Source organism: Notolabrus celidotus, chromosome 18 (genome assembly GCF_009762535.1).
Source record: "Notolabrus celidotus isolate fNotCel1 chromosome 18, fNotCel1.pri, whole genome shotgun sequence".
Taxonomy (NCBI): Eukaryota; Metazoa; Chordata; class Actinopteri; order Labriformes; family Labridae; genus Notolabrus; species Notolabrus celidotus.
Window position 1 is genome coordinate 16,506,820 of NC_048289.1, and position 24,219 is coordinate 16,531,038.

Consider the following 24,219-nt stretch of genomic DNA (forward strand, 5'->3'; position numbering starts at 1 on the left):
CTTTAGAGTAGGTTTTTTAAGTTTCCATTTATCACTCTAAGAGTTCAGAGGAGGCATCATTTATTTGTGGTGTCATCCATGTTGTGGCCACAGGCTTGCTCAGAGCAGTTTAGGTAAATAGTGCTCTGCTCTTCCCTGCAGAATCTCAATTGCTTTTCGGTCTTTGCTCTTTCCGAAAGTCACCGTACAGCACTAAGTGCCCTTTTTCATAGTGTCCTTTTTGGTTGAATTATCAGACAAACAAATGCAAAAAAGTAGAGCACCAAGAAAGCATACGCCACTCGAATGTGTTTGTTTAGGATTGATTTCTGTGTTAATGTTAGAAGCATCAAAGGTTGTTTTTTAATCAGTTTTATTGTCTTGGTATAATATGCAGTGAAGTTGTATTTTCAAAACATGTTACACCAATTATGAGAGAAGGTGTACAGTAAAATAAAAAATTGTCTTAAGATGAACAAGAATAAGTTAGATTAATTTGGTTACCTGGCTGTGTGAAATATTGGATTCTGATTGGACAAAGCCTCATAACAGTGATTCATTCTGAACAGAAAAAGTGATAACACATAGCAAACCCATCAGCAGGAAGGAGTCCGACACATTTCACCTCTGTCTCATGACACTGTGGTAAAACTGTAACTTTCTGTCTCATGCTGGTCTCTTGAGTTGGGAAATGTTAGTTTCCCGGCTCAGATGTGAAAGCAGCCTGGGGATCAACTGGCCCTCAACTATCCCTGATAGGAAAAAGGGAAGCAAGATCCTGTCCTTCAATCCAGAGCTGCTGAGTGCATCTCTAAGTCGCTTGTCTCTACCAAGAAACTTGAACCATAAGCGGTGGCGATAATTGGAACAGTGTTAAAAATCGTGACATTCGCCTCGTTTGTTTGAAGGTGTCATCTGAAAAGTCGAGGAGAGCGGAATGAGGACTGAAAGGTCATCATAAATATTCCTGCACAAGACCAGTTCAGTGTTCCGTTTGTTGTGTATAATAAGCAGGCTGTTTTTGCTTGACCATTAATTAATGTGTTCAGTTCACATTTCTGTCACTTGGATTTTGAATCAGCAGCCATAACTTCACAATTTGCAAAGTGGTTTCTGAGACCATGGTTATGTTTTTTCCCTCCTGCTCTTTTCAGCTTAGCATCACACATCAAGTTAAATTCTGTATCCTGTCACTTGCTCCCATCTGCTGCCTCTCTCTGCAGATTTCAGAGTTGTGCAGAGCATGAGATGTTCTGCCCTCTCTCAGGCGGTACTTGTACCTCTTGTGCTGAAGTTTTTGGTAGTCTATGTTTTGGATTCCTTGGCAGAGACATCAGGCTTGTAATACCATCTTGTCTTCACACATGTTTAGTTTAGTTAGTTTACCGCTGCCAATCATCTTGAGGTTCGGCTGCCCCATCATATGAAGCGACGTATGCCAGGTGATGGCTTCCTCTTATGAGGGTCTTCCCAACAGTGTATGCAAGTCCTCTGGGATGGGGATTTGTTTGAGTTCCTCTGTGTATGTACTAGGGTCCTTGAGAACTTCCTCAAAAAGCAGCGTCATCAAGTCCCTCACATAATCTGAAAAATATGTTTACATCATTAATATTGTATGTCAATATGATATAAAATTACAGTGAGGATGCAAAATAGATGTATGGCTATTGTTTTACATTTGTATATTGTAATATTTTCAACAAAACACTCAGTTTTCACTCACTGCATGTTGGCTCTCTCTTGTGACGCTTTGGCTCAGGTTTTCTCCTCTTGGACTTTAGGAACATTTTCCTGTTGACAGCTTGTTCCTCTGCAGTGGCTGCTTCTTTTCTTTCTACATTCTCATTGAAGTGCATGGCAGCAAGGTAGAGTCTGACGAAAAGGCATGAAAGCTTGTGTCATTAATTAAAAAAAATACTATTTTATAATACTTTTAGGTACTTTTGGTTTGGATAGAAAGTTGGCAGCCTCTAAAGCCTGAATTACCCTTCTGCGTCAAATCAACAGCGTAGCCTACGCCGTAGGTCTGCGTAGCTCCAATACCTATGCAGAAGCCTATGTGCGCAGCTGACGCGCTCAAAAATGTAACTACCCATCAAATCGACGTGGACCACAAGCCCTGTGATTGGTCAATTTGACAGCATTGTATTTCCCGCATTCACAGCACTTCCGGGATACCCGCACATTGAACGCACATCAGCTATTTATTGAGAGACATGTCCTCTCTCTTCTTCCCTGTAATCATTGCTATATGATAAACAGCAGCTGTAAATTTACATAATATGCTCAGACTTGCTGTAAAAAAGTAAATAGAAAATGTAGCAGGGCTGGAAACAGACAACCCGACTACCAGAGACCACACTGCCCTCAAGCCTCTTGGCTGAGTGTTGCTGCGCGTCACGGACACATTGACTCACAAGTATCTAGTGCTCATGTCCGCATCAGCCCCTGCTGCATAGGTGCGACGCAGAAGTGTAAACCAGCGTTAAGTGGTATGACTTGTCTCTATGATAATCCTATACCATGTTCTCTTAATTTTTCAACATTTAAAAATGTAAAAACTTGATGGCTAAATGCTGACAAATGCTCTGTGATCTTAAAGCTGGGATTTACTTTATCTAAATAAACATAGCAATAACAATTAAATTAACTTCATAGGAATGGTCAATATCTGTTGTTTCAGGTAAATAGAAATGTCAGTTATAAATAAGCCCTTTCCTAACCAGTTATAAGCATCTTGTTGTGCAAATGAGCTTTTACTCTTAACAATCATTACCTACAAAGCCTTTCAATAAAAGGAAAGTCTTCCTTCTTTGGTGCAAAGCTTAGCACATCACTGTGGAAGTCCTCCAGGGAGGACGTCTGGTAATCATGACTGAGGTTTTCCACATTACGAAGAACCCGTTCACTCATCAGGATTTTCTCCACTCTGTGCAGGGTATTTGATCCTGAAAAGACAGACAGATAGACACTACTGAAATAATGGAAGTGCCTCCCTGTCATTCAAACCAGATTTGGTGCGATACAGTGCTTTGACTATTTGTTTATGTTATTTTAAGGTGGCTACCACATCAAACTCCTACATCAAACAAGAGTTTAGCATTTGCTTGAATGACGCGAATGAATCCTCTTCCTGTCGGCAGACTCCTTTTCAGGCTCTCTGTGTTTAAAGAAAGAGTCCTGCAGCATTTTGCGGGGGCAACTTGAACACTTTGATCTGACTGTTATTTTTAAAAAACCCTGTCCTCTGCAGAACAGACATTATCAGACTAAAATACTTGATACATGGGCTCTGGTTTGAAGTCCTTTGCCACATGTCATTCCCCTATCTCCCCTCCCAATTTTGTAAATAAATATGTCACACAAACCTGGTTGAAGCCATTTCTTTGTGTCTGTGGCGACCTTGTGTGGATGAGCACACTCTGGGAAAAGTGGATCGTCGTGTTTGTGGATGTTTTGAAGGCAATTGACAAGGGACTTCCATTTTGCAACTTTCTCTGGTCCAGACTTTGAAGATCTGGCTGTCCAGTAAATGTGCTTTTTGATAACAGGCAACCACAAGAGCACCTCTTTAAATTTCCTTTTCTTGGCTAAATTTCTCAATTTTTCTGACAAACCTGTAAAGATTCAAAATGTTGATAATGTGAAAAAAGCACTACTTTCAATATAGTAAGTTATTCATGCACAGGGTATTAAAAAATGTTTAAACAAATTTAATAATTACCCTTCTCAAAGTGACAGACATCATAGTATTGGGTGATATTTCGCTCCTTTACGTATTCCTCCACCTGGTCAATGCAGTCAGTTACAATGGAATCCACATTCAGATGGTTTGAGTCTAGCAGATCCAGTCCTCTTCTGAGTGCCTCTGTTTCTATATTTGAGCTTTGACCAACTTCAGTGCTCTAGCACAGAAAGAAAAAAAGCACATTAAAAATGTTAATTTAAGTTTAAGCTTATAAACATTCCTTTTAGGGCACTTATTGACTTTTTGTCCATACAAACAAAAGTTTACCTGTGTTAGCTGAACATCAATAATGTGTTTTTTCTCCAGGTTAATGAGGCTGCAGCTGCTGAATTTGGCAGATTGTCCTTGAATATAGAAACAAAACAATGTTTCTCATATTATGAGAAAATAACACACATATTACTTAAAATAAAACAAGTGATTCCATAATGTAAGATTACTCACCTGGCGAGTCTGCCCTCATAAATCCACCCACTGTGATTTTGCTCTTCAGTTGAAGATCCTGAATCAGTGTCTGCTGATCCTCTTTCCACTTATGGATGATTGCAGGCTCCAGAAACATCCTCACATGTCTCTTAAAGGTGTCTCTCTGGAATATCTGAAGATTCATGGCTTTACAGACCTGAACACAAAGCAGAGCAAACTTTAATCAAATGGTTTAGTATGAATCAAAAGTCATTATTTGATGTTAAAAGTCCTGTCTTTCTGTTACCTTTTTAACCCGTGCAAAGGATCCACCTGTGAAATACACAGCTGCAGACATCTGGAGGTTTCCTACAGGTGTGCTGCCTCTGATTGGCTGGTTCTGCCATTTTCGTCTATACAGGCACTTTGGGCAGAGCTGACTAAAGGACACATAAGTCCCCAGTCTCTGCTGCTGCACCTCACAGTCCTGCTTGCACAGTGGACAGGTCTGAAAGAGCGCTCTCAAACAGCTCTCATACACGATGTACTTTGGCTCATTGTAATGACAAGTGGACTCCATATCTCTGAACGGTGAGAACAAAATAACAGCAGACCTTCAGTGAAAGATGTATACACACAGAGAATAACAGACAATAACTTACAAAAGCATCTAACCGAATTTTAGATGGCTCTGGAATATGAGTAGTGTTTCCTTCATCGTCCTCCTCCGCCGCAATTTCCACGCGGGCTCTCTTTGGTGGGCTAACATCCAGCAAAGGTGCAGGTGGTGGTGATGGAACAAGCCCTCTGTCCTTTTGGGGGGTCTCTTTACAAACACTGCAGCACAAACTGACCTGTGTACCTGACAGAAGCACAAAAAGAGAGCTCTAATAACAATTATGTGATAAATAGCTGCATTCATCTCCATAATTAATTGTAACTAGCAGTTATTAACCTTTTATTGTCCACATCACGTACTTACCTTTGCTTCTGACGTGCGTCAATGTACCATGGGACAACTGTGTGCTAGCAGATTTTGTAGAAGCAGTGTAGAAGCACTGTGTGCCAACGGATAACATCAATTGGGAGAACTGCGTTGCAACAGTGGCTGTGCATTGAGGGGAAATTAGAAGTGTAATGAGGCCGTGCTTAGTCACGTGAGCTGTTAGGATGACACCTCTTTATTGTCCATAATAAGTTCTCACCTTTGCCTCTGGCATGCGTCAGTGTACCATGGGACAACTGTGTGCCAGCAGATTGGACAGCAACAGGGAAGACACACTGCGTGCCAATACTGACTGTACGTTTAGGGCAAATTAGAAGTGTAATGTTGCCCTGCTGTGTTGTTACATGGGTTGCAGAGAACTGTTGTGATGAAGTCTATTTAGAAAAAGAGAAAGTCAAGGTTACATTTTGTGTTCTAGGTGTATACGCTTTTCAACATTAAAGGGATATTTCATTTTTTTTTAAATTGGGGTCGTATGAGTTACATTACACTATTGCTCCTGCTAGCCACAACGAGTGCTGGTGAGCTCTTCCTCTGTAATGAGAAAATTCCCTAAGGACCGGCAAGAAAGCTGGGCTATTTTCTCTGCGTACAGGGCCTCCTATTTCGCCTAATTTCACTAAAGTTGAGAAAATATGGTCCAGGCACTCATCACGGTGCAAATGTATGCACCTGTAGAAATCATTTGAGCTATTCTTTTCATCTGGGAATGTTCTCATTAAAAGGGGAAGAGCTCACCAGCACTCATTGTGGCTAGCAGGAGCTCTAGTGTAATGTAACTCATACGACCCCAATTCAAAAAAATTGAAATATCCCTTTAAACAATGATTTTGTAGAACAAAAAAGCTTTAGGTTGACAGTAACTTTGACATACCATGTCGCTGCTCACTGTTTTCACATTGGTTATGAGGGGCTTTTGTGATGAAATGTGTGAAAGAAAGATTGAATTATTCTTCAGAAGTAACAGTGTGTTTTCTTTGAAAAACTTGCTATTCCAAATATAACACTTAATTTTCAAAAGTTAGAAAGGAAACTTTTGCTTTGTAGGCGTGGCTGTATAGTGTGAGTTTGATATACCATGTCGCTGCTCTCTGTTTTCACATAGGTTGCTGTGGGTTCCTCTGATGAAATTGCCTGAGGACAAGAAAGGGAAAAATAATAACTGTAATCATCAGAAGAGATAGTGGGGTTTATGTCTGAAAAATAAAGGTCTGTTCACATGAAACAATAAAGTGAACAGGCAACTACTTTGCAACATAGGGTGTACATTAAGGGTGAGTTTGAAATACCTTATCACTGTCCTCTGTTTTGATGTCAATTCCGGGGGGCTCCGCTGGTGTCATAAATATTATTTTCTTGAAAAAGAAAGAAAAAAGAACATCATTACTATTCAGAATTCAGACAAAAATGCATAGAAAAAGGATTACAGGTAAAATAAGGCGTACACACACAGGCCTTCATTTCCTGCTTGTGTCTGCAGCATGGTTAACTACAGAACATGACATTTTGTGTTTTTAATCATTTACTTTATTATAAGTAAGCTATTACAACTGGAAACATACAATTTCAAGACAAAATGACAGCTGAAACTGAATATTTTGGTTGTCACTTGCTAATGTGACGTATTTTGCTTCATTTGATGCTAAACATGCAGTGGCGTGTCCAGAGGGGTGGCCATGGGTGGCACTGGCATAGACATACTGTATGAAGAGTAGACGCCGCATTGGCTGCTGGGGCTTAAGAAATACGGCCGCCATCTTAGTCCGGTCATCCTACCCATGATCCTACCTCTAAATGTAAACTGAAGCAGCAGAGACTTCAAGATGCCAGAGCACTGTGCAGCAAAATACCCATCATACATTCCATATATCACATATCAGAATATTCTATTACTGTTAGGACCACTATGAATATTAAAATACGACAAACCATGTGTCCTGTATCATACCTACATGTATGACGTTTGCAGAATAAAAAACCTGCATGAAAATCAGTTTAGTATTCAACGAGTTATGATTGATTGAATGTGCTATCACTTAATTGGGCCTGCCAAACAGATTACACTGAGTGGAGCGGGTGACAGGACCAAGATGGCGGCCCCACGGCTAGTCAGCGCCAACATGTACAATGTTACAATGTCATTTAGCAGATGCTTTTATCCAAAGCGACGTACATACGAGAACAAGAACAACGCAAGCAAAGATCTAGACAAGAGGAAACAAGATCAGTACGGGTAACAAAGTGCTTCAAGTCCATTTGGGTGCAGGTACTGCCAAGCAGTGTAAAGGCAGTGCACAAAAGTAAATAAGGATTTATTTATTTTTTTGTCTTGTTTTGTTTTTTGTAAAATAAGGAACATCTACAATGAAGCAACCAAACCATTTAAGACTTTCCGTTATCATCATCAACAATTAACATAACCACAATAATGACCAAAGTACCGAGTGCTGGGTCACTCAAGAGCTGAACACAGATTCCCAGAGTAGAGCAGAAGGTAGTAGCGGTTGATGGAGCGTCTACTCTTTACATGCCTATGGGCACTGGCACCCCTTGAAATCCAATTGGCCACCCCAGGGGCCAGCCCAAAATCCTAAACTATGATTGGCTGTTTGCCTTGTCAGAGGTGGGGTTTCTGTTAAAATCTATAATTTGAGACGAGTTAAAAGGGTGACAGTAGATTTCTTTATTAGTGCCCTCAAATGTGTCCTTAAAGAATTAAGCTTAGAAGATGTATGTCACTCAAAAGGAATAACAACTGTTTAAAACTTTGATGAAAGTAGGTTGTGAAGACAGAAAGGGTAAATGTTAATTATGTGTAAATGCACTGGCCACCCCTGCCTATGTGAGAGCCTCAGATGGGCCACCCCTAGGGATGGGTACCGAATTCAGTACTTTTATAGGTACTGACCGAATTCCGTCGGTACGACCGAGTACCGATTCACGTAAAATCAAACGGTACCATGTTTTGGTACCTGATCGCATCCCTGTGACTGTGAGGGAGTGGAAGAGGAGGCGAGTTTCCATACTTTCACCCTGTAATAAAGTCAGAGACTGACCGGGTGGACGTCTCTGCTCTCTGCATCTGCGCAGAAGCGCGCTAAACAGAGCCTGCAGCTGACAGGCACCAGTCTAAGGTTGAGACTGACTCTCTCACTCCGACTACCTGCCCTGTTTATCACCGTTCCTGTGTGCATGAATGCCCAACAAGTAAGTTGTGTGTCCTGTTATTATAAAGAGACGGAGAAGAGACTTTTTCCCATCCGCAGGTATTAACGAGTGTTAATTGATAAACTCCTGAAAGAGCAATTAGACGCCACGAGCACATGTCAGCTAATATATCTAATCACCTATATAATCCTGTTTCTGTTCATTTCATGTTAAATTAAATAAATTTGAGATTGTTTTTTTTTAATCAACATTTATTACCACATTAACACACACAAAAGTACCGAAAATTGGTACCGTTGAGTACCGGTACCGATTCCCAGGTACCGGGTATCGGTACCGCATTGGTTCAAATGTGAAAGGTACCCATCCCTAGCCACCCCGGTCAGAAAGTTCTGGACACGCCCCTGTTAACATGGAAGACAGTATGTGGACGGAAGGAAACTTTGCAGAGACAGATGTATGGCGTTTACATTTGGCTCACACTGACTCATCTGGCTTTGGGTTTATGTCACTGTTAGTTGTTGCACACATAGAGCCACAGAAGACGAAATACTAGCTTGTCAGCGTCCGTACTGTTTACACATCATGACTTTCGTTTGACAATTTCGTGAACATACTAAAATCAGAAGAACCCCTCCCTGCAGGATCACCTGAATGCACAGAAGCGACACATGTTAGTGTTATTATGGTGTAACTTACACCTGCCTCTTCTGGCTCACCAACATGGTACTTCACAGACGGAACAGCCCCGCTTTTTAGCACCAACCTAGCCGCAAATCCAGCGTGATATTGGGCTCCGTTTACGAAAGAGTCATCGGTGAAATGCCGTGAGCAAACATACACGATAGACTGTGGCTTTTGTCTGTCCCCAAAGAGAAAGTCTTCCCAACGTTGTCTTGTGGTTTCTTCTTTGGGTAAGGTAAACATGTGTGATTTCCCCTCACAACCGAGGACGCACTTTTTCCAAGACATGATTTATGCACCATAAAAATACCGACCGTGGATTCTGTACAGAGCGTGGACGTGTCCCATAGAGAGGTATCTATTTACAACATGTCTTTGAGGCGAGGTTATGAATTCAGTTGCACAAAATATCCCAAATTCAGTTACTATGGAGGACATGCAGCTCAGTTTCTAACCTCATTATCCATGCAGTGATCTGATTGGTCGGGAATGCCGTGATGCTGCTGAGCGGCTGCGCTGATTGGCTGCCTGGATTCTGTTTGAGGTGGGAGGAGGGTGCAGAGCAGTGCAGACTGATGCAGAGGCGGAAAAACAGCAAAACAAACATGGCGAGCGCTCCATTAGAACCCGAGCCAATACCAAGCTAAATGTTTATTTAATAAACTGTTAATGTGATCATAAATTGGCAACACTTACCGAGGGCATACATGTTGTTGCTGGGCCACGAACCGTGGGTGAAGATCCTTTTATGAGAGTCAGTGTCGAAGCATACCCGGCTTTGTACTGACCCCAGTTGTTGAAACACTCCGAGGTAAAGTGGTTGGCACATACAAACAAATGAGCACTGACTGTAGACGGCACGTTGTTGTTAAAGATAAAAAGCAACCATTGTTTTCTTTGATCCTCCGGTGCTGGGACAGAATATAGACATTTGTGTTGGTTTTTGCAACCAACAACAGAGCAGTTGGCGTGTCTGGCTCTAACCTTAGACATCTTGACTCTGCAGACTCACAGAAGCAAAACCACCTTAACCTTATGAGGAAGCGGAATGCTTGAGGAGTGGGAGTGGGAGCTGCTTTGCATGCATGCCTATGCAATTCACTCCTGTGGTCACGTAACCACAGGAACCAATTCAAATCGGCTAGTTGAAGCTATGTATTCCTAGTCGGTGTGCTGCGGAAACAATGCAGAGGCTTTTCCACTCCCACATTCTCAGGGTTGCTAGGGTGAGGAAGATAATAATGATAATAATAACAATAATAATAATAATAATAATACTTTTATTTATAAAAGCGCCTTAAAAGTTTCTCTAAGACACTTTAAAAGAAAATAAATGATACAATAGAAAATAAATGAAAAACTGCAAAAAATCAAAGGGAAGCATAGCAACAAAACAAAACTCAATCAATTATAGGTTAAAGGGTAGCTAAACCCCCGAGTTTCAGGTGAAGAGTATGGGGCGCCGTTTGTAAAGTTGTGCACACCGAAATTAACAGCAACATTTCTCCACATTTAGCTCCAAAACTTCATAAAAACGTAGAGTGATTTTTAAAAAGTCACTTTTTTATCACATTTAGAGGAATATTTGTGATCTTCTTCACATTTCATTTTGTTGTGAAAAATATATTAAGTTGAAATAATTGTTAAATCCAAATGCTAAATATAAATCTAAATGTTAAATGTAAATCTAAATATTAAATGTAAATCTAAATGTTAAATGTAAATCTAAATGTTAAATGTAAATCTAAATATTAAATGTAAATCTAAATGTTAAATATAAATATAAATGTTAAATCTAAATCTAAATGCTAAATCTAAATCTAAATGTTAAATATATATCTAAATGCTAAATCTAAATCTAAATGTTAAATGTTAAATCTAAATGTTGCTCTGCGTTCCTAAATATTTAGCTGATATGCAAATTCACACTGCAGCCCAGCGGAAATACCAAAATAAAAGCTTCAGAAAGAGGTACAGACTTAGCAATAGCAACTTAGCTTGTTCGTACCATAGACTGGGTTAGTTCTGTCTCTGAGCGTTGTGAAATCCCTTTATAGCCTCCAAAACGGCCTATCCACCATTTTTATGGTGGGCAGTCCGGCTAGTAACCCGTAGGAGTCATACTGACAGACTATGGTTGGGATATATGTATCGCTTTATGAAGCTTTTATTTTGGTACTTCCGCCGGGCGGCAGTGTGAATTTGTATTGGGCGCTTTTAGTACCAAAATAAAAGCTTCAAATATTGATACATATATCCTAACCATAGTCTGTCAGTACTGACTCTTACGGGTTACTAGCCGGACTGCCCGCTGTAAAAATGCCGCATAGGCAGTTTTGGAGGCTATAAAGGGATTCACAACGCTCAGAGACAGAACTAACCCAGTCTATGGTACGAACAAGCTAAGTTGCTATTGCTAAGTCTGTATCTCTTTCTGAAGCTTTTATTTTGGTATTTCCGCTGGGCTGCAGTGTGAATTTGCATATCAGCTAAATATTTAGGATCGCAGAGCAACATTTAGATTTAATATTTAACATTTAGATTTAGATTTAGCATTTAGATTTAGATTTAACATTTAGATTTAGATTTAGCATTTAGATTTAGATTTAACATTTAGATTTAGATTTAATATTTAGATTTAGATTTAACATTTAGATTTAGATTTAACATTTAGATTTAGATTTAATATTTAGATTTACATTTAACATTTAGATTTAGATTTAGCATTTGGATTTAACAATTATTTCAACTTAATATATTTTTCACAACAAAATGAAATGTGAAGAAGATCACAAATATTCCTCTAAATGTGATAAAAAAGTGACTTTTAAAAAATCACTCTACGTTTTTATGACGTTTTGGAGCTAAATGTGGAGAAATGTTGCTGTTAATTTTGGTGTGCACAACTTTACAAACGGCGCCCCATAGAAGAGCATCTATCCAGGTGTTTGAAGAAGTGCCCTTGGAACGTCAATGTATCAATTTGCACAGGGCTGGAGTTTGTGGAATGTGGTTAGGTAGTAGCTCAGTCTATAGGGACTTGGCTTGGGAACCGCAGGGTTGCTGGTTTGAGTCCCAGTATAGACAAAGTTTGGCAGGTGGACTGGTGGCTGGTTCACTTGCCTGGGCACTGCCGAGGTGCCCTTGAGCAAGGCACCGAACCTCTAACTGCTTGGGGTGCGCTGATTGTTGGCAGCATCCTCACTCTGACATCTCTCCCTAAGCATGTCCACTGCGTGTGCGTGCATGATTGTATGTATATACCAAAAACTGTGTGTAGCATGTCCAAAAAAAAGCATGAGTGAAAAAATTGAATTAATTAATAGAGTACCTTTCTTTCTTTCTAGGTTATATAGGGTACGATGACAGACGCAAATACCAAATGATGTCACCGTGAACTCAGTCAGCCACTAGAAAAACTCCATTGCAGTAGTCAGGTTTCGACCTGCAGATGGCAGTCTCTACACACATTTTCAACACAATTTGAGGAATTTTAATACTTTATGCTCAACTGCTGGGATCAAGGCAAGGCAAGGCAAGTTTATTTACACAGCACCATTCATACAAAGAGCAATTCAAAGTGCTTTACAGAGTTAAAAACAAAAACCAGAACAGTAACAATCAACAAAAACATACTGCAAACACTTCAAACATTTAAATTTTATATGCGGCCAGTTATATTTGATCTACTCTCTCTCTCTCTGTGTACTTATGTAACTTAACATATATAGAAAATAGTATTGGGTCTTGTTATTTATTTAGATTGGGAGGGATATTATTAATAATCAGCCCCCATCACTGCTCTGAAGTCCGTAACTTGCAGAGTCTTACTGTCCTGCAGACACAGAATCCCAACTGGTCTTGTCCTAGCCGAAATGAACCTTTAATCATTCGATTCACCTCAGAACCTCTTCCCAAGGATTAAGACTCACACATTGAGTCTCTTCTGTGTCGAGTCGCAGCCCGAAGCTGGCTCAGACCTCTTGACACCCCCCCAGAGTGCTCAACAGCCCAACATTTAATTGTAGATCCAATATCAGGTTCATTCCATAACACCATACCTTGTCAGAAAATATCCAATTTAAAATATGACATTAAACAAACATAAGCATGAAAACATAAAATATTTGAAAATATAAGATCAAGAAAGAAAGAAAGTAAATTTAGTTACAAAAGTTAGTTAAAACTCATTTTGTTAAGAGAAATTAAAAGTGTGTAGTTACAGAAATAAAGGTTTAAAAGGGGGTTTGCATCCATTATTGAGCAGTGTAAGCAGCATGAAAGAGGAACGTTTTTAGTCTGACCCACATTGATTAACAGCATTACTAAATCCCTATATACTGTAAATATGTTCTCAGCTAAAAAAGAAGTGGTTTGGAGTTACACTTTAAGCTCTTTCTGTACTGAGTATAAGGACTGCTGTGACTATTTTAGGCCTTAAGACAAATTAGAACCATGCTGATATACTGTACAATAGCACTCCCACCTGTGTGATATTCTTTTATTACCGATTCATTTATCACTTTGTAAGATAGATGTGCCATTAAGTTTTTAAGCCTTTAGCTTAATAGTCTACATCATTTATAGAAGGTAGAAACTTAATGAGTCATACATTATGTCTTAAATAGGCACAGTGCATTCTGTCTACCAAGCAGAAGGAGGGGAGTATCCACTTATTGAGACAAGCCATACTTCCCAGGGTGCCTCTGATTGAAATCTGAAAAGAGGAAGAGATCAACATGTGCCAGCCTTATTACCCACCCTGTCACTCCATTACAGAGTGACAGGATCTTATTACATGCCCCTTCTTGGCATCCTAATTGGGTTTTCCCACCAAGACTTTCTCTTACCTGCTGAATTACACTCCTACTTCAACTGTGAATACAAATTCGCTCGGCACATTAGCAAATATCCACCTCAGGAGTGGCTGATGCTGCTTCGAATGAGCAATTGTCTTTACAGGATTTCCTTGTGGAAGGAGTCCTATCCTGAGTACTTAAGAGAGGAGTTAGGGGAGCAGCCAGCATCATTTATGAGCATATCTTTCTCTCTTGTGAAAAGCGTGCTTGTCTTGTAAATATTTGATTGATCTTTTAATAAGTGAAAAGCACTGCTTAGGGAAAGACATTCCTGCCTGAATGTGCCACTATGTGTCTTATAAATATACAAGACAGAGAGGATGACCTAAATATAAAGGGTTAAATGCTCTGCCTGTAAGCCATTTTATTAAATGCTTCAGTGGTGCAGTGATTAAAGAATGATCCTTTGTGACACTTTTAAGAATTTGGTAACATAAAAGAAGAGTCCTCTGTGTGCTTTTGATTCTTAGCAAAGCTAAAAACTGCAATTTATTTCAATGTGTATATTGTTCATCTCTCATTCAAGAGAAATTGCACCTTTTTCTGTGCCTCTCCCACACACCAGCTCTGCTATTAGCCTTCATTCGAGTGAGACCTTCAGCAAGTGACAAAGCCATCATTCTCTTGTCTTTGATACGTGTAAAGGAGGACGCTCTTGTGCTTGAAAACATCAACCAACAAAAACTAAAACCTTTGATCCACAAAAGGCCTTGCCTTGCTTCAGTAGTTTGCAGTCTTCATCAGTTTTATTCATCTTTCCCCGCTGGATTACCTAAGTAACACATTCAGTAAATACCATGTGGGATAATTTAGTAATCTTCAAAGAGAGGTCTGAGAACGAAGACTTGTTCACATCCCAGGAAATTTACATATTTTCTGGGACGCTGAGATATCTCAGCTCCTCTTACTGATTTCCATCATCCTCACAGCTTTCAGATAGAAGGGTTTTGTCTAGACTGCAAAACATGAGAAGCCATCTTATCATTGTTCAGTTCAACTGGCTGGCTAAAAAAGACTAAAATTGTAAGATATGCACACAAACAGGACTATCCAAACACTGAAAATAGTACAAGCAATGCTGCTGGTTGCTTTTCAAACTTCAAATTCTAGTCTCTGTCAGATCTATCATTGCAGTATGTTGGTGCCAAATTGGACTGACTTTGATATTCTCCATCTAATCAGTATTCACCAGCTCTGTTCAGGTATATCCCATCAAATTGTATAGCTCTCAACGCAAATAAATTGGATTAGCTGTGCACACAGACGTTTGCAGTACAGTACTGCGACAGCTGATTGAGAGGTGGTAGTTTCATACTCACCCAGTTTGATAAATAATTCAAACTTTTATTATTCTAGAAAGCAACCCCCAGGAGATCTCAGATGGAACAACAGTGGCTGCTTCAGGCTCCGAAGGGAAGAGGCTGCGAGTGAATGTTTCATCATAGAAGCAAAATGGAATGAATATTATAATGCCATGTATAATTTATGATATCACCCGAAACCTTCCAGTTTAAGGGCACTAATATCGGTTCATTTTGATTGCATTATTACAACAACCACTTGAAATGGAGAAAGATGGATTTTTTTAACATTTAAATATTACTGCAGATTTATATCCTTTCAACTATTCCTTTAAGCTGTTTATTTGAATAATTCATGTTTATTAATTATATAACCTCTGTGTTACCATTACTGTTACTACTTCATCTGTCCATCCATAGCTTAAAGCTATTCTTACAATCGTATCTATAGGGAACCATTTCATGTTCATTCATGACTTGAAGCTAACTATTTGAACACAGCTTTTTTTACACTTTAAGCAAACTGTTTGATATGTCTGTACATTAGTAGAAGCTAACTATATTGTTTGGTTATTTATAACTATAAGCTAACTTTGAAAACCTATCATTTACCTGAAGCTAACTTTTTAAGCCGTTCATCTATCACTATTTGAACTATTTACTAATAACTACATTTTCCAATTCTTAAAGCTGGCTTTGTAATCTGTTCATTTCTTAGCATGAGATATCAGTTTTGCAAATTTGTTCATGGCTTTTAGCTAACTAACTTTAACCAAACTTAAAGAATTCATCCATTGACTGAAGCTAACTGTAGGATCTGTTAATCCACTACTTTAAGCTAGTTATTTCATCTTTCCCATTGGCTTAAGCTAACTGTTACATCTTTTTTTTCATTGGTTTAAGCTAAGTGTTGCATCTGTTAACTGTCACCTGAATCTATTAGCAATTTATCCATTATTTAAGCTACTGAGCTAACTTTATAATTTGGCTATTCATTGCTTTATGCTAGGATAATCATTTAATGTATAATGTTTAATATATGTATTTAATAGTTGAATATATTATTTTACCTGTTAATTTTTAGTTTAAGCAATTACACTGCTTTTCAGTTTTTATTCATCTTCTCTTCACCAACTGCAATTAATTCATAACGCTGCCGCAAGACTGTTAACCAGGTCCAGTAAAGCATCCCACATCACTCCCATCCTCCTTACACTGGCTGCCAATCAAAATCAGAATACAGTTTAAGATCCTCGTATTAATATATAAAGCAATCCATCATCAAGCACCTTCTTATATCTCCGACCTGCTCCACCCTTACATCCCCAGTAGACCCCTCAGATCCTCAGACCAGGGTCTGCTTGCTGTGCCTCACGTCAGGCTTAAAACTAAGGGTGACCGTGCCTTTGAGCATGTGGCTCCATCTCTCTGGAACAGTCTTCTGCCCAAAGTGCACTGTGCTGATTCGACTGAGACTTTTAAAAAGCAGCTAAAGACACAATTGTTTGTTATGGCTTTCGACCTTCCATTGTGATTAGATGTAATTTTGTCCGCTTTCTCAATTATCTTATTTATTGCTCATTGTATTGTCTTGTCGACATTGATTCTCTGTAAAGCACTTTGTGACTATGTCTGTGAAAGGTGCTATACTAAATAAAGCTTACTTACTTACTTACTTACTATTCGGTTGAGAACCTCTTGATGCATGTGTAAGTTAATTAGTCTTATTCACTTTTAGATTATCTATACATTTATCTTATTTAAGTATTTATGTTTGTAGTTTCTATCTCCCCTAGTTATCTGTTACTCTTTTCTGACTATTTTATCATTTTATTTTGTTTCCTCTCTCAACTGTTTTTAGGTCAGTTTGAGCTATTTCAACTGTTTATTTTTTGGCTAATCCCAACATGTCAGACCTACTTTATTGACAGTATTTAGTTATTTATTCAATATCAGTAATTCAGTTTTTTACAGTGTAACATTTAAGCCATCTATCCAAATAATTTACAGCTTTCCCTGATCTTACTCAGTTTTCTGTCAACCATTCATCTTTATTTTTGAAGCTAGCTGCTTCATGAACTTATTTGCTGAGCAGTATTTACAATGTTAAATTGAGCATTGTCGGTGTGTTAACAATAACTTCATAGGTGGATATGGCCCTTTTAAATATTTACTGAAATACAGAAGTCTGTGGATTATGTCACAGACTGATTATGTCAGAATAATTCAAGTAAAGAAACCCATCAAAGTGGAAATGAGGTCAATCCTGAGGATTTTTGGACTCAGTGCTTGTCATGACTATAAGTTGACAGCCAAACTAGAAACTGCACAGATTTTCTATCAGTGCAGCACAAAAATGGCCGATAATACACCGTCTCACACATTGGACAGTACCATGAAAAAAAAAATCAACAGCTGAGCAAACAGGCTCTCTGATCTGGCAAACACACAAATGTTGAGTGCACATATCACACATCGGCCACAATGCCAGTATGTCTTCTGGGAAAATGATGCAGCGCTAGCCAGGATGGAAGATGTGCAAAAGCTGCATCTGTGGCCGGAACCTTTTCTCATGCCCAACACTGACACAAAAGGTTAATTACTGCACAGACAGGGAATAAACTGTCAAGACTAAATCAAGTATTACTTGATGGAGCAGAATATTCACCACTCAAGGTAATAGTTAGTAGAACAATACGGTCATTTAGCAGCCAAATATTTTTCTTATGTGTTTGACCAGCAGGTTGGCACTAAGGTTAGCTATGAAAGCTTTGTTTCATATAATGTGCACTTTTCGTTTCTGTAAGAATTTGTGCAATTCACAAATATTTGACATGAAAAAAAATCATGCTGTTAATAATCTAGTCCTCGTGGTGTGAGAGGCATACAAAATAACTGCAAACTAATCAGTCTTCTCACTAATGGTCTTGTTTGCTGTCTTAGGTCATAAAGAGGCACCAGCATTAATTTCAGCCTTTTTCATCATCATTAAGATACACCTCTTTGAGCTTAAGTTTCTCTCTCTCTCTCTCTCTCTCTCTCTCTCTCTCTCTCTCTCTCTCTCTCTCTCTCTCTCTCTCTCTCTCTCTCTCTCTCTCTCTCTCTCTCTCTCTCTCTCTCTCTCTCTCTCTCTCTCTCTCTCTCTCTCACTACTGACCACTTTAGTTACTTACACTAGTTACAGTTTCCCAATCAATCATGAGCAGTTCTTATCAATTACCTCTTCATCATTTACCCAGAGTCCCCAACTACTGTATCTGTCGTCCACTCTCTCGGAAAAACTGATACCATGCTAATACAATGACAAAAATCTGCCTGGCTCATACATTGTATCATTTGTTAGGAAGTCCTGTTGACAAGTTCTTCCTCATAGTATAGTAAATGCTGTCTTTGTGTGAAAATGGAAAATGAATTCAGAAAAATGTATCAAACAGATGGCGGTTCAATCATCAGGGATCATTTTTCTCCAGGACACGTTCTGTTGAAGCTGAGTGTGTCTTTTAGCCTTCAGATTGAATACAAATTTTAGTTTTTTAGTCTGTTTTCTGCTTTGTGTTGGTCACATAATTCTTCTGTACACTTGCATGGACCATCTGTGACAACACTGCCAGCAGCCGGGAGGGCACATGCAAACAGCTCATGCAGAGATGAGACTAGTACTTGTGGGAATACCATTTATCCCCAGTAAGTAGTCACTAAGCAAATTCAAATCTGTCTTGTCCTCTGCCATTATGGAACGTTCAAGACATAATTACTTGTGGGCAAAATAACAAGACAGTGTTTGATCTTTGATCTTTTACCCTGTGATTATTTTTTCATTTTGTATATAACCCAAACAGATGGGATGCTGGTTGACCTAGTAGTTGAAGTGCTTGCCCCATACTGAGGCTATGTTCCTGTGTGCAGCAGTCACTGGCTCAACTCCTGGCCACTGCCCTTTGCTTTTTCTCCCCACATTGCCAGTCTTTTCAGCTGTCCTATCTAATAAAGGCAAAAAATGGTCATATAGTCAATGGCCAAAATCTGAAGTCATATCTTAAGGCCCTTAACTTGAACTGTAGAAGCTGCCATTTAAGTCAAGTGATGTGGTAATGAAAGTAGGAAAGAGGGCTTTTGGTGGCTGGTTGATGGTTAGGTCAAACAAACAACAAACCTTCATCTGGAAAACTTTGCATCTGAATATGGGACACATGATTTAATGACTGAGGGAAACCATCTGCCCACAGTTGACTTCTTTTTAAGTTATATATCCAAAATTTCTATTATGCAATAACCATAAGTGGTAAGTTAGCACAAACAATGTGTTTTGGCACCTAAACCTGACCAAATGGCATGTTACCGTCACCGTTAAATATGTTAACCATGTTGGACTTTTTGGGATTTAAAAATAAAAATAATTGTGTAACTTTTGTCAGTGAACTTCATCTAAAAGAAAAAAAAGATGGCTGTAAGTTGATTAATTGCTAGCTTTAATGCCAGATTTTGCATATTTATCACTACAAGCTAGACAGCTGAGCCTGTCATGTGGTAGAATTAAAAACATGTTGAGGAGAGTGACCTTTATTTTGAAAGGGGTAATTATTTTTTGCATGGAACTGGGAGCTCCAAACCTCAAAATAGCCAAAAGTGAAGGAGCTAAAACTTTTTTTGTGTGTGATCAAATTTTTATTGAATTTTTTCTTTCCATATAATAAAGTAAAAAAAAAAAAAGTATGAATAGACATATGGACATTACAAAAAATAGAGTGCATATTCACATACCTATACAAAGGTTTATATACCATGAATACCCAATTAAGATAGAATAATAATAATAGTAATAATCATAATAAATTAATATAATATATAAAAAGGAGCTAAAATTTGTGCTCATGTTCACCCCGTATCTGCTGTCGAGGTCAAGCCTTTGTAGAGCAGTGTAGAGCATTAAAAGAGCCTCCTCAGGGAAGCTTGGTGACCTCTGTGACACTATCTAATAACTTGTGGCAGTATAGTGGGTCAAGTGATCAGCTCACACTGGATTTTAATGACAATCCCATCTATTCTTGAGTCTAGTGTCAATATTTGTGCAGCACAGCACATCATGTTATCAGCCGAGGAGCAGATCGACTTGTATATCAAAATGCCCTTGAGAAGAAAAAAAAAGCTGCAGGCACAGTATGCTCATATGAGTTCATAAGGATACAATATGGTAGCTGAGCTGTTAAGATAAAGAATAGATTTTTTCATGCTAAAAGTCTTTCCAGAGAGTGGTTCTCTGCCATCTGGTTCAGTTGAACCGTGAGGTAATTGTCTTGAAAAAGCAGGTTTGGGCAATTAAGAAATGCAGAAGATGGTTTGTTAGACCTGACTGAGCAACCATGACCTAAGTAAATATTCAAGGTACAACTTCTGATTTACAGTATAATAATATAAGTTAATTCATCAATGTCATAACCTTGATCTTACTCTTGTTCTGCCTGTTTAAAATGTGTGTTAGGTACTGCACTGATTGGGTTAAGGGTCAATTTGACATTGCAGGATTTCACCGTGTATTGCACAGATGGGCTTCTCATTGGCTTCAATTAGCTACCTTTCACTGCCTGCACACTGATTTGCAGATGTTTGCATGTTCACATAGAGATGCAAGAACACACATACATTGTGCATCTGTTGAATTTGCTGACAGATGTGAAGAGAAAGACCAGCCTTAAAATATGTACTGCTTTTGAATAAAATAATCAAACGTGGTTAACCCAGCGAGCGCAGGGAGATCTTTCAATAGATATAATGTGTAGAAAAGAAGCATGAGCATAGACTAGACTGGGCAAGCACTGACTTCTTTTTTTTTTTTTTTTTAAGATTTTTGTATTGCACAAAATCATTGTATACAGTTCACATTGACAAATAGAAGCAATCATATTTTTCCATATTCTTAAAACAACATAACAGCGGCCTTAAAGAACATACAATCATAGTAATAGTAATGAATATTATTTAGAAGATTTTGTACATGATAATGGGAAGAAAAAAAAAGATGTAAAATCAAGACTCACGTTAGAGGGTAAAAATAAATATAAACAAAATTTAATTCATTAAATGACAGATTAAAACAGGTAGAACACACAGCCATCAGTGTTACAGGGTTATTCTTAATCTCTCATCCCACATCAACATTCTCCCCCAGACCCCTTAAATGTCTCAGCACTGGTCCCCATGCCTTATCAAATACTCTCATCCTTCCTGCATTCTTGAATCTAAGCTTTTCCATATGCAGGGTCTCACCCAGCTCTCTCAGCCACATCTCAAATGAAGGCACAGCATCTCAGACTTCCATAATCTCAAAATAAGCACTGACTTCTTAATGGGAAATGATTTCCTACTTTCTGCAGACTATCCCTTTAACAGACTCATCTCCAGCATTGGAGCAGAGACGTTGCACCTCCCTCTCATCAGTATTCACAATGCGTCTAGCATCCTGACATAAACTTGATAAGACTTGCCATGCTCTAATTTACCATAGAGGGGAAACAGGCGGATATAATTGCTCCTCAGAATATCATTCCCATGACGAATCAATATTCCACTAAAAAGTTGGTTCTTTGATTTTTTTTTTCAGAGGGTGACCTTTTGAACTACTGCCAACAAAAAGCTGTGAAGTTAAAGCCTGTTTGGGGGAAACTTCTAACACAGCTGAAAGAGATGTGCTGCTGCTAGAATTTTTAGACCCATAAAATAATATTGGTTTACCCGTGAGAGGGTTGCACTGCTGTAGCATGATACCTGAAAACCCCATCAAACAACCCTTATTACTAATAATCTATTCTTAGCTATTTATCTTTGCAATGCATCATTTATGCGTACATAAATCTGAAAAAACTAGTGTATTGAAGAGATTCAAATGCCATTATTTTTATTTAGAGATGTTATGTTATTTATTTTTGAATGATTCACATACAGGAAGTAGTTGAAGGGGGTCTGCAATCTCCATCCTTTACATTTGTGTCTCTGAAACAGCCATTAATAACAGATGAATGCTACTCCTTAAAATAAGGGCTGTTTTGGAAACCAGGGAACTGGTGGTGAGATTGCCAGGGCTGCAAGTGCATGATAAGGGTGGAGGTAATTTTTTATAAAAGGTATTGATTCAGTTTCAGCAAAAAGAATAAAAGGTTATGGCCATGATAATGTTTTGGGTGCACAAAATTGATCCATAAATCTAACTTTGAGCCTAGAGCCACCGAATATTTAGCTTGGAAAAATACTCATAAATAATAAGGGGGTTTTGTTTTGGAGTTTAGATGTGAGAGGCAGGAATGGTTCAATGTTATGGACTCCATTTGACTAATTTATCAAAATTTGATGACATAGAGAAGTCCCAACATGAGGACACAATGTTAATATCTTTACAAGGCATGCTATGCAATATTCAGCCTTCTGCCCAAAGTCAGCTGGGAGAGGCTACAGCCCCCCGTGACCCCTAACTGGATAAGCGGTCAAGATAATGGATGGATGGATAGTTAAATGTAATTAACTGCAGCATTGATGTGTTTTATAACAGGATAGCTTGCAGCTTTAAAAAATAATTTTATCAGCAGCACCTCCCTAATCGAAAACAAGCCACCAGAATGATATTATTGTACTATAGCTAGCTGGCGATTAACTCCAAAACCTAGCAAACATATTATTAGCTAATTGTTAACATAGCTGTGTGGCATGTGGCAAAACATGTTCTCCTCAAAGGTCTGCTTCATGTGTCATGTTAAGATGAGATAAAGCCGGAGAACATGGGACTCTTTCAACATTAATATGCTCACAGTGTTTCCCAGCAAACGTCATTATCTAACTAGCTAGCGTAAGCTAAATTAGCTGACAGTGCACAAGTGATAATTTCAGCTGGAAAAACGTGCTTGCCTGTGTCTCTGTCTGATGAGAGATTACGTGTTTGAAAATGGTGAAAAATGTCCTTCTGTGTTGTCGGGGTAAATTGCACATTTGCTAGCAAGGACAGTTAGCTTAATGGGTGCATGAGTCACGGTGGCTCCAAATGAAAGAATGTACAAATAAATATATCTCAAACAACATTATGGATTCAGTTATTTCTGATGGTTTGCCATGACTGCTGAAGTTATACACCCACAACTGAAGTGTGTACAAAAATACAAAAAAGGAATGTGCAGCTCACCATCTTGTGAACACTGACAAAGAAATTAAATCTGGAGTTGTATTAAGAACACAACAGAGACTGTTCTTTTTCTGGCTTTAAAAATAAATGGAGCGTTAATGCCGCATACCGCCACATTCTGCTTCAGGGCATCGTTCACAACTCAGAGGTGCTTTCTCCCATCAAAGGGTCTTTCACAGCTCAGCAGAGAGTCAGAAATATCTGTGGCTGTTGACACTTGGGATGCTCATTGAGAGGTTTTCTTCCTGCCGTGTCAGTACCTGTGATTGACGCATGTGTCATAATCGGTATGACAAGTATGTTTGATACACGTCAGTGACTCACACACAGGCTGACTTCAGAAAACATGAGAGAGCATTTAATTTCATTTGGGGATGGATCTCATTATAGCTGTTGTCACATTGATGTCCTCAGTGACTGACACGTACCTGTCAAGCAAAGCTATCAGAGCTGGGATGTTTTTGAAGGTATCTGGATGACTACAGGTGTAATCCTAGGACACAAATCCAACATGCTCACAACAATAAATACTCGTTGTTTTTCAGCTTTGGTCACATTATCTTGAGCAAGATCTCCTCCTTGTGTCTGTCCCAGGTCAATCAATCAAACTTTATTTGTATGTTTTTACAAACATAGCAGGTCTAGACCATACTCTATAAAGTATTAACAAAGTCCCAACATCAAGACAGGGTAAGATCCGGTCCTCTCGTAAGACAGGACTCAGTCTGATCTCATCTTAATCCACCATGAGCATTGAACCTAGCAGTATTTAGCTAGGCAAGAAAAAACATCCTTTTAACAGGAAAAAACCTCGAGCAGAACCAGGCTCCTGCAAATATCAGGTGCCACCTTATATTTCTGAAAGATGTAATGCTCCTTGCTGAGTTAGAGACAGGACACACCTT

General features: G+C 38.8%; 1 protein-coding gene across 4 annotated transcripts; it reads right to left on the reverse strand.

Annotated features, from left to right (window-relative positions):
• Nucleotides 1-335: 335 nt before the first annotated feature.
• On the reverse strand, nt 336-10,218 carry LOC117830406. 4 transcript variants are annotated; one of them, XM_034708514.1, is made up of 16 exons: nt 9,687-10,218; nt 9,446-9,562; nt 6,428-6,493; nt 6,216-6,272; nt 6,013-6,051; nt 5,338-5,512; nt 5,115-5,240; nt 4,808-4,994; nt 4,440-4,716; nt 4,172-4,349; nt 3,995-4,071; nt 3,704-3,884; nt 3,348-3,596; nt 2,756-2,927; nt 1,703-1,851; nt 336-1,563 (listed from the first exon to the last, which is right to left on the reverse strand). In XM_034708514.1, exons 1-16 carry the CDS (start codon nt 9,981-9,983, stop codon nt 1,436-1,438), a joined length of 2,475 nt encoding a protein of 824 aa, XP_034564405.1. In that variant the 5' UTR covers nt 9,984-10,218; the 3' UTR covers nt 336-1,435. The 4 variants fall into 4 exon arrangements, with proteins under 4 accessions (XP_034564405.1, XP_034564403.1, XP_034564406.1 ...); XM_034708512.1 differs by lacking the exon at nt 9,446-9,562 and having other exon boundaries at nt 9,687-10,102; XM_034708515.1 differs by lacking the exons at nt 9,446-9,562; nt 9,687-10,218 and adding an exon at nt 9,305-9,439.
• Between the last annotated feature and the right edge of the window lie 14,001 nt (nt 10,219-24,219).

Coding starts and splice junctions, on each gene's coding strand:
- LOC117830406 (XM_034708514.1), bottom strand. CDS start 9,983: ATGTCTAAGGTTAGAGCCAGACACGCCAACTGCTCTGTTGTTGGTTGC. Junction 9,563..9,686: donor CAACAACATGTATGCCCTCG/GTAAGTGTTGCC, acceptor CCTCTGCATCAG/TCTGCACTGCTCTGCACCCT. Junction 3,597..3,703: donor TGTCTGTCACTTTGAGAAGG/GTAATTATTAAA, acceptor GAATCTTTACAG/GTTTGTCAGAAAAATTGAGA.